At 38.4% G+C, this 11530-nt stretch overlaps 1 protein-coding gene across 1 annotated transcript in view; it reads left to right on the top strand.

Moving 5' to 3' along the window:
• Positions 1–9701: 9701 nt before the first annotated feature.
• Positions 9702–11530, top strand: part of LOC113989510 (mucin-5B-like) — a gene marked incomplete at its 3' end in the record, with an annotated part of 30416 nt that continues 28587 nt past the window's right edge. The window contains exon 1 of the mRNA XM_027724173.2: positions 9702–9756. Coding sequence (XP_027579974.2) covers positions 9702–9756 — 55 coding nt within the window. The remainder of the gene's footprint in view (positions 9757–11530) is intronic.

The raw sequence follows: 11530 nt of genomic DNA, 5'->3' as shown, positions 1-11530 counted from the left end.
TAAGCGCTGGGTATATGAATTTAAATATTATGCTCTGCATAGACAATGACTTACACTATCTCATTGTAGCTATGGACAGTATGTAGTATGGCTATGGAATGCCCTAAGAAAAATGTAATTAATATATTTTTTATCCTCCTTTTTTCATTGGGATGGGAAATTTCAAGCACTTCTATATGCAATGTGATTTAATAAGCTACTTTGATATTTACTCATGATTCAGATGCTAACAAAAGAATAGAGTTAACAGGTTTGAGGAGGTAATTGAGCTACAATAAACTGTAACTGGGAATTGTTGTTATCAGGGCTGGAAGACATGTCTTTATGGAACACAGTTGCACTTCTGCTTCTCCAATTCCTGTCCTGATATTTCCTAATATTAACTGCTTTTATACCCATATTATAACCCTCTTTATTCCCTCTTTTCAGAAGAGCAAAACATGCTTCTGCATTCAGAAACAACAATTGGGAAGAGAGGCTGCTTCAGGAGTACACTGTAAGCATCTGTCCAAGGATCTTACTTCCATGAAGGATCAGAAAGCATGAAATGCTGGTGTTGGTGGGGTTTACAAAGCAATAGGGAGGGTGAATACAGGAGTACAAGCAGTAGTGTTGCAGGCAGCTCAGGTTGGGTTTAAAAGGAAGTTGGAAGGCCATTTGGTAGGACGTTTATGTAAGTAAAAACAGCTTGGAGTTGCAGAGAACTCTGTTTGCTGTCTGTGGGTAACTGAGTTTGAAGATTTAGGCACAGGACCGGGGGCTGCTGTAGAGTATGATGCATGGAAATGAATCAGTGAGGAAAAAGTAGAGCAGTTGGAGAAAATTCACAGCAGTGTGTAGACCTTCACACCCTTGTCTGCTATTTCCTGTCAGAGAACCAACAAACTCAGCAATGATATGGCAGCAAGATTTTTATTCCCAGGTATTGGTTTTCATGTTAAAGTCTACTCTATCCTATATAGGATCTAAAGAGTTTATACATTAATCCAAAAATGTGAGGAGATCCTTTGTACGCTGACATGAATTTCATAAAGAACCTATGACAGGCAGGTATTTAGATGATGACCTTCAGGATCTCAGACCACTTCTTCAGCATTGTATAACTTCCTGTTTTCGCTGAGTCACTTTAATACCATACTATCTGCATTTAATCTGATTCCCAAGCTTCTTATCTGTAAGCAGAATACCTCAGTACTTTTGGCCACGACATGCAAGAATCTAAATGAGATCAGAATCCTGTTCATTATGTTCAGAAAGCTGCAAAAATAGTTTTTACTGTTCTTTGCAAATTTTCTACAGATTCAATAATTTCATCCGTTATTGAATGTGATCATAAAGTACAGTTGAGTTTGGGTAAAATAAAATTGTTAAACTCCCTTCATTACAGATGTATGTCACAAAAATGAGAAAAAAAGAAGCCTGATTCATTTCAAATTCTCTTTGGAATTTGAAATTAGAAGTGAAGAAACTAACCCCCTTACAGCTATCGGGATCATCTCCTTTGACAGTTCCAATATATTCATTATGGTAAACTAGCAGAGCAGCATGCATATGTCTGCATACACCAAAGGTTATGATCAGCAAATAATAAACAAAATGGGTGACTTGTAGCCTCTCCCAGCGAAAGCCTGACTGCCTGAGATCCATCAACATTCTGCTTTGACTGGCTCTTAAATACCATATGCAGAATGACAATTAATTTAAACCAAGTGTGAGTTGCTTTGCTTGTTCTTTCTATTTGTAAAGAACATTACTTAAAACTCACCTCAGCAGTAAAATAATAACAGCAATCAATACAGATCTGTTACTCTGAAACCTTTTGCTGCAACTAGAATTAGTCAAGCAGTGCAGTCAAGAAACACAAAGATTCTTACTGTGAATTGTGTCCTATCCATGTTTATACTAAAACGTAGCCAGAAACAATCAGCTTTTGTTTCTTAAGTACTTTAAATAAATTGCAGGTGGTTTGAAACTCAGTTTGACTGCTTTATCTGCCCCAGCAGTGGCAGGCAGCACTTTGCTGAACAGTAATTCTTGCTTGGTCTGAAAATACAGGATGATGCTGTGATCTGTGGGAAGCAGAAGCTTGATTACCCCTATTCCTGCCTAGCTTCTTTGTCTCATTAGACTGGGGCAAGAGAAATAGCACCAAATTCACATCCATTCTTTGGTGGCTGAAGAACATACTCAGAGAACAGGTGGTGTACCCATCACCAGGCTGGACTGTGTTTTCAACATCTAGAAGTTACCAGTGTTTTGACAGATAACATAAGGCGAGCAATGTAACCGAGAAATGTAGTCACAGCTACAAGGCTCTCAGCCCTTCTCCCTCACAGATATGGCAGCTCTTGTGATGTCTTATGTGCAGGACAATGCCTAGGGACTCAGAAAATCCTACTTTTAAGAAGCATTTGATGAAAGCTGACTATATATAAGAAAAGGAATTAAACTAGAACAGTCTCCCTGTCCCTGAACAGACAGAAGCACATTTAAGAATTTTATGGTGATTTTTAACTATTAAAGAAGAGCTCTGAAATTGAAATAGGAATGAGTAAGGAAAAGAAAGGTGGAAACAGAATTAGTAGGAAGGAGAAATGGCTTACAGGTGGTCCTACAGTATTCAGATGTCTTACAAGAAGACAAGGAGGGTTTGTATGAAGACCTAGAAGCTCCCTCCAGAAAATTTCAAGCCACAAATATGTTATCCCTAAAAAGTATGTTTTCAGTTCATGTACCCAAGAATTTGGAGAAACAATAAACCATAAGCCACAAAAAAATTATTGATTCCTATATTTTTTTAAAATTATAGAAAATAATTAAACTCATTATGGATAATCTTGCACAAAAGGGTGATAAAATTTTGGAGCCAGGACATTAACTGACCTGGTTCACTGTGGGGTTATAAGACTGCCAAGGCTGGAGCAAGGGAGGGAATGGACATTTGTAGTCAGTGCAGGGAAAAAGGAGACAGCAACAACTCTGCTTTAGGTGGGCTTTAAATTCTTGGGAACCACATCTTAACTAATGGGGTAGAACAGAATATCACAGAGGAGAGCAGCAGGATGAACCACAGTGGTCATTCTCACTGACAGCATTAGCTGTCCCAAAACACTTGGACTCTGCTTAACACTTGGTAGCCCACGACAAAATTGTCTGTGTTGAGCTTTTATTTGCAAATTGGGCTGTTCCAGAGTTAATTTGTCTTGAGACTTCTCAACTTGTAGATGTGTCTCATATTCTGTACTGATGATAGAGAGAGGAAGGAGAAGCAGAAGAGCCATGAACTGGAAACTGAATTGTTCGGTTGTTGTTTGTCTGCTCAGGGTGGTAACTTCCATTGATCTGAGGAACAAGGAGACAAGGAGATACGGAATGATAAGCTTGATTCCTTAGGCAGAAGTTTAGCTGAGCCTCTTAACTCGGTCAGCACCGTAGACAGGAATTAAACTTAGAGCCTGGATCCCTCATACAATATTCAAACTGAACTAAAAGTCACCTAATATGGACATAAACTTAGTGTGTCAAGCTTTGGGGTTATGTGCAGCACTAATGAGCACACCCAAATCTGAACAGTTTTTCAAGGAACATATGCAGAAATTCATTGAGAAAGCCTCACAAGGAAAAATACACCAAAATGTGTTCAACAGCAGATTCTGAGGTAGGCAAAGAAATGCAAATAAAAATTCGAGAGTGATTTGGGAAAAAAAATAATTAAAAAGAAGGGCTACGTGCAATTATTTGGACAGAAGAAATAGTTATGTCAAGCTTGTGGAGCAGAAAAACAAAAGAAAAAAATTAACTATATCTAAATCCCCCATCAAGGGTTCAAAAGGTCAGATTTGGTTAATGTATGTTATTAGTATCTCACAGAATAAGCAATTTATGAAATAAAGAAAAGATACACAGACAAGGGAAATGCACAATAGTGTCAAACAGATAATAAAGTGCCAAACAGATAAAGCATTGGCCCAGAAAGATACACTCTGCTCTATGCAGTAGAAGAAAACAGAACTAAAATCCAGGCAGACAAAACAAATGAGAGCTATAAACACCATCCTAACACTGTGAGAACCAAGCAAGTACTGCAGGTGAAAAATCTACCAGGTGAGTTTTCAGACAGCATATGCAATGGAAAAGTTATGCTTTCAGCTGAATTAAGTGCATGATTATACTGGATTGATTGTGGGTGAATGCCAGGTCCCCATTTCTCCCCCAAAGCAGGCTCCTCTCTACATGGTTCCACAGGTCCTCCTAGGACCCTGCTCCAGCACAGGCTTCTCGTGGGGTCACAACCTCCTTCAGGCACCCACCTGCTCCAGCATGGGGTCCTCTGTGGGGTGCAGGTGGATCTCTGCTCCACATGGACCTCCATGGGCTGCAGGGGCACAGCTGCCTCACCATTGTCTGCATCGCAGGCTGCAGGGGAACCTCAGCTCCAGCGTCTGGAGCACTTCTACCCCTACTTCTTCACTAACCTTGGTGCCTTCAGAATTGTTTCACATACTCTCACTCCTCTGGTTGCAATTGCTTCTGTGCAGTAACTTCTTTCTCCTTTTTAAATACGTTATCCCAGAAGCACTACCAACCATCACTGATGGGCTTAGCCTTGGCCAGTGGTGGGTCTGTCTTGGAGCCAGCTGGCTCTGGCTCTGGATCTATCAGACATGGGGAAAGCTTCTGTCAGCTTCTCACAAAAGTCACCCCTGTAGTACCCCTCCTATGAAAACCCTGCAACACAAACCCAATACAACAACGAACTTAAGTACCTTAAACAAGGTAAAAATGATTCAGTACATACATATATGAATCTTCCCAACCTAAAAAATGGCATCCAAACATACTGAGATAAGACAAGGCATGGCAACTTTTCTAGCAGCCTGTTGCAGTGACCATGAAATGGTGGAACTCAAGATCCTTAGGGCAGTGAGGAGGGTGCACAGCAAGCTTGGACTTCAAGAGAGCAGATTTTGGCTGATTCAGGAATCTGCTTGGTAGAGTGCTGTGGGATAAAGCCCCAGAGTGCCCAAGAATGCTGGTTGATATTCAAGGATTACCTCATCCAAGCTCAGGGGCCATGTATCCCAACAAAGAGGAAGTCAGGCAAAAGCAGTTGGAGGTCTGCATAGATGAACAAGGAGCTCCTGGATAAACTCAAACACAAAAAGGAAGTCTACAGAGGGTCGAAGCAAGGACAGGTAGCCTGGGAAGAATGCAAAGAGATTGTCAGAGCAATCAGGTATCAGGTTAGGAAAGCTAAAGCCCTGATAGAATTAAACCTGGCCAGGGATTTCAACAGCATTTCAATTGAGGCTATCAGAGAAAGGTGACAAAAGCTTGAGCAGGACAAGCCAAGAACAGCAACTAAACCTCTACAGAGCTAGGTGGAGAGGGTGTGCCGGATGCCCTGCTTAAGTTAATACCAACTTAGTTTACGTTAATTGTATGCTGTCATTACTTTATGTTACTTTCCACACGACAATAGTCTCTTCTCTGACCAATCCAACTATTTCATTTTGCCAGTTGACACGGCAAGCAAGGAATTCACAGATCTGAGGCACAATGCACAGGCACAAACCCAACTCAGGTGCAAAACGCAGGTCCCAGCAATCTCTGGTTTTTCACACTTGTGAAGAGGCAGAAGTTCTTAACACTAGTGGAGCTGTAGTTTGAACAGAGAAGGCCAATGAATTTGGCTTTCATTAAGAGCCTTAATACTACCACTACCTAAATTTTGAATGCTTACCTTTGCTACTCTCATATTATATGATCTGCTTTCAGATTGTAATTATAGTATTTATAGTATATATAATATTCACATTTTATCTGGCATTTGAAATTTTACATTAAACTAGTATAATCAATGTCTCAAGTTTTGTCCCTACTTTTATGCAAGAAAACAGGAAAAGGTAAAATTGGAAATATTATATCCATGCTCAGAATTATTTAATTTACTGTTGCAAGAGGTACTTTTAGTGATCAATCCTTTAGTATATATTTTTGATACAAGATCAAAATAAAAATAGAATGTTTGTCAGTTGCATCCTTGGCTGTTGCAATTAAATTCCAATAACTTCCAATAATTTTCCAGTAATTGATGTCTGTCAACTCTACAGATCTATCCTGAATTAATTTCCATGTCAGTTGGTGCTGAGATGTCAAGATAAGCTTCTGGGTTTCACACATATTAAAACTGAGAAAACCAGCAAAAAATGCAGAAAAGAATCAATAATCCTTTCGATATCTCCCTGAACGTTCCCTCTTGGAACAAAAGTCCTTTGTGTTAGTGCTAGGTGATGTCAAAAACAGTGGTCCCTTAGTGTATTCCTGGGTACATTTACAAGAAAAACAGCCAGTTAAGTTTCTGTTTTTAAAATACTTCAAAACTTGCTTATGAGATTTCTTTCCCCTCATACAACCGAAGAGGAGAGCTTTATCCTCTCTACCTATTTAGTAGGTAGGGAGCATAACTCTCTGGGAAACACAAAAGGACTTGAATTACTTTCTTTTAATCTACAATAACCATTTGGAGCAACCATCCATGTGACCAATGAACGTGTTTACCTAAACCTTTCTGGGTTTTGTGATAGTGTTATCTACAGATGTGATTCCCCAGCAATCAGTAAAATGTCATAACCTGATTGTTTTCAAAATTTCATGAGCCAACTAACTTTAGCGACCTGAATTTCTTCTGTACCTGTTACATTATTAACAATTTCACCCTCTCCTTGTGGTGGAGAGGAAAGAAGAGAGAGAGGCTGTACGGTTGGATAAGCTGAATATTAGTACATCATTTGACTGTCACTGTTCCCTGGAGATCAAAAATTTCAGTCTAAGCGGTAGCAATCATAACAATTCTAGAACACGTAAAGGTTTGAGAGAACTATCTGGACAACATCTTTTGAAGAACACCTTTGAATACAACTGGGACAGCCTTCACAACAACCACTGTGCACTGATAAATGCTTTGTGAAATAGCATATTAAAGTCTGACATGCATTGCTTTAGTCACAAAGAGTTTTAATGAGTGAAAACAAAAAATTGTTTTAGAAGAAAAGGAACGTTTGATATAAACACTCTGCTTAGCAACAACTCCAGTAGAAGAAACAGGACAAAGCAGCCTTGACCCCAGTGACACACCTACTCATCCTAGGTATAGATACCTTCCTCACCTTTACCAGATGAGTAGAAAAAGCACTAACTGCCCCCTCAGAAAGCTCCTCAGTTTATCAGTATTCCCTTTCCCTAATACACCCAATGGAAAATCAAGAAACTCTCTCTGTTTCAAAGTAACACAAGAAGATCCTGACTCTCTGTTATGCCTTTCATGCAGAGGTGGGTGTACCTGAGATGGGAAGCAAGCTCTGCTACTTCTAATCATCACAAGTAGCCTATTGCTAAAGGTATATGCACATTAGTTGTTCAAAGCCTAGTTTGTTGGGTGGCTTATTTAATTGTTTAAGTGAGACTAGAGTATATTTATTTAATTCTGATAACTGGTAACGTCAACAAGAAATCATTTGCCTTCTCTATGTACAGATGAATTTATATTCATTAGGAGTACTGGCACAGAATAAAACAATGTTCTATGGGCAGGAAATGTAGTATTTTCTTTTCTCCTCGTTTGTTGAAGCATAAAGATACAGATCTAGGGTGTGTAAACAGCTTACTACTCATTATGAAGATGTAACTTCATTAAACATCCTGGACATTTTGACAGAGAACATGTTTCATGCTATAGAAGGCCAAAATGTTCACTTAAGTACCTCAACATTGCCATAGCAAGCTACCACTGATTTCAGTCCAGAAATCAAATCCAATAAAACTTCATAAAGAAACTATTTTTTTTATTTTATAATAATATATTTAGAGCTAAACAAAAGTGGAAATAGGGGCTGAACTGAAATAAATTGGCAGAAAATTACACCATTCTCTTCAGTAACACCTGAAAGGAATATTGTATTATACCCTCCTATTCTTTTACGGAAATATTTTAAAATGTGTAATTGTGGGAGGGGATTTTGATAAGAAGCCAAGGAAGTTAGGCCTTTGGCTGGGATCACATTTTACAATTGGAACACCTTCCAGACTTAGTCTCCTTCCCCTGCAGAAACAATAAACATCAGCAGAGACTGCTGAACTGAATCTTACCAGACATGTAGAAGGTAAAATTGTTCTATTTTACCCAAAGAAAGTCTTTTCTACACGTCTCAGTATATTTTTTTTTTGGCTCCTTACTCATGTGGCTCCCCCATGCCAATTATATCGCCCAGGTCCCTCTTCGTAAATTTCTCACTGAGCAGCAGCCTTTCTTCCATTTCTTATGATGAAGATTTTTTAATCCATCAGCTACCTTCATTCCCATAAACTGGAAGGAGGCCTAAGCTGAAGATGAACTGAGGGAAAATGTTTTATGTATATCAAGTGCTGGACTGTGCATCGTTTTTGCCAGACCTAGCAGTTCTAAAAGAATGGTTTCATTAACTTTGAATACTTTTGTCCATCTTTTACTATACTAAAGGAAGATCTATTGACCTTGGAAAGGACAGAAATCTGCCCAGAGCAACTCATCCTACCTGTCTCCAATGCCAAGCTAAAAAGCATAAAGTGACATGAAGCAGCAATACTGTCCATGTTAATTGTAGTATGCACTCATTCCTGCCTTTGAAATGATAATCCAGTCAAACTGCAAAAAGTCAATATTCAGCAAAAAAAGTCTGTTAAACCTTTACTGGCAAGCCTTATAGGCTTGATTCATTTCCTGTTTCTCTAATTTGTAATTCTCCTAACTCTATAGATGCGAGTGGAATTAAACAGGAATGATACTGAAACAATGCGATCATAATCACAGGCCATAATCAATCTTTTTAGACCCATGAAGCTGGTATAAGGCTGTCTGTCTGTCTGAAATTACTCCTGATATTTTCTATGAGAAGGCAACATCAGATGACACAGAGAATTGAGATGCAGATTCCAAGGTTAAGCCCATCTCTAACAGGTAGGATACAGCGCAGGTGAAGCTGGCTCAGCCTTACTCAGATGGATGTCCAATGCCTGTCAGTGCCACTCAAAGGGGTTTCCATGGCATACTCTCTGAGCGACCATGTGAGAGTGCAGGACCCTTCAAGGTTATTATTCTGTTCTTTTTACAAGATTAGCTGCCCCAATAAGCACAGAGTGACTTCTTAATGCTGCGTCCCCACATATGAAATACTCCACACCTCCTCAGACTTCAGAAATTGGTGGGGGTTTTTGCCAACGATCCCTGGCATCCATTATAGTGCTGAAAAACTTAGAACAGTTACTTGCATGCCATCTGCGTAACTGTAAAGCAACACCAAATTAAATTTGCTCCAGGACCTGCTATGTGTGGAGGAGGAGTTGTGTTTTATTTGAGATCATGTTATGTTTCTTTATTAGAACGAACCTTAACAAAGTATGCGTACGTAAATGTATTTACTCCTCCCAAAATGCAAATACCATTGGCCAGTTTCTGAGGAAGGAAGAGCATCCTCTGTTTACCTGTTCATTTGCTAAAATCCCCCAAACCCCACCTTTCTACACTCTCTGAATCAATCTGGGACTGAAGCCAAAGTCACCTACTATATAAGAATGACAAAGCACAGGTGAACTACTGGTCCTGATCAACTTTAGACCCAACATCCTTGTGCCAAACTCCACTCAAGATGGGGTTTGGCAGGAGGATGTCGTTACCAGAATGGGCTTTCCTGTTAGCACTGTGCTTTGTCCATCAGATAGGTAAGTTGTCTTTTTTACTGGGAAAAGAAAAAATACTCTGTTCAGATCTGGTAATATATTTTAAACAACTGTACACATTGATTCATTTAACAGATGGTGGCATTTAAACAAGATTTCTTTATATGTTTTCATTGAACATTTAATGTCTGTCTATTAACTGGACTGAGTTAATTTATTATTGCCTCAAACTTCTGTATTTAACTATGTTTGGAAAGTAGCCTTGAAGATCAAATCCAAAAGAACCATTATTCATGTCTTAAAATGTCGGGTTTTCAGTATCACTTGTGCCTTACAAAAGCATTTTATTCCTGTTGCATTTTTTATTAGGATTTGTTATGAATGTTATGGGGTTTTTTTAAATCTAAAACACTGCATTTTTCAGTTGCTAGATTAGACCACTAGTCAATCTTTTCCAGTATTTTATCACCTACCAGGGGGTAATACCAGATTCCTCAAGGTTTCTTGTAACTTCTTTTGCAAAAGAGACTAGGAATAAATATTCATATGGCAAGGATTTTTAGTAACTAATCGTGCCTTTATATTTATATATAAATTACAGATATTGAGTATGAGCAGGACGGGGAGATTTATCTGACACATACAGTCCATCATTTTGTATGGTTTTGTTTTCTCCTGTCAATATTATATCCATCAGGGCTGGTCTTGGCAGTTTTTACTAACATGGGTAATCCTGTTAAATCAATGGAATCATTCAAATTGAAAATACTTGCATGAGTACAAGCTTGACAAGTCAGTCCCATTCATGTACAGTAATTTCTGCCCTGTCAGCTAACATTTTTAAATCTGCAGAGTGCCTATGTAAATTTATCTTGCATATAATTTTCAAAACATTGAGAAGTGCAAGTATAATTTTAGGCTGCTTTATAGTTTGTGCAATAAATGCTAAAATACCGGCAAGTTGATTTGTATTGTACTTGAAAATACAACAGTCATATAGAGTATAAACTTATATTTAGAGTTATGCAATGTCAGTCAAAAGTATCTTCAGCCATTCATTGAACAAGAAAGTTATTTCTCCTGTGCAGTGCTAAGCTGCTAAGCTGCTTTGAAAAATGAGTGATGGTTAGACAGTGTCCAGCAAACACCTCTTTATTTGAATCACACCCACTGAAAATATTGTCCAATGTCCTGACTAAAGAATACTGGTCCTATCCCATGCCATCTCCTCAAACATTTTGTGTCTGCCTTTATATTAACTTCTATAAATTGATCATAACAATAATTGCATATGTGGATTGGCAGCTGAATATAGGCTTATCAAGATGCATCCAAATATTCTTAATAATTACGTTAGTTTCTAAATTATCAAATAGTAAATTATCTTAACTATTCTTACAACTGAGAGACACTTATTTTTATAATAGTCAACAACATGACATTGTGTAATTGCTGAATAAACCAATGCAGCTAGAATTTCCTTGGGAATTATGTATTTGCTAAGTATACAAAAGCCTTTCCTTGAGAAAAATTAACAGACCAAAATATATGTATATACTGTTTTGTTCTGTTACAAAGGTTCCCACGCTAGAATAAACAAACCCTCTATAATTCTATACCTGCTGAGATTCTTAGAGATGTGTTGTGTGAGAGCAAACTTTGTCCTATTGAGACTTAAAGAGGTATTTCTCTCACCTGATAAGTATCAATTATAATGCTATGAATGCCTTTACTTACTGTTATTATCTATGATACACAAAACCGAGCAAGAAATGGCAAATGGTTAAGCTCTGTCCTGCGTTACTTCTCTGTACGT

This window comes from Pipra filicauda, unplaced genomic scaffold (assembly GCF_003945595.2).
Source record: "Pipra filicauda isolate LSUMZ 115617 unplaced genomic scaffold, ASM394559v2 scaffold217_size2002032_pilon, whole genome shotgun sequence".
NCBI classification, from domain to species: Eukaryota; Metazoa; Chordata; class Aves; order Passeriformes; family Pipridae; genus Pipra; species Pipra filicauda.
The sequence above is the reverse complement of the archived record's forward strand: the minus strand, read 5'-3'. Positions and strand labels throughout refer to the sequence as shown.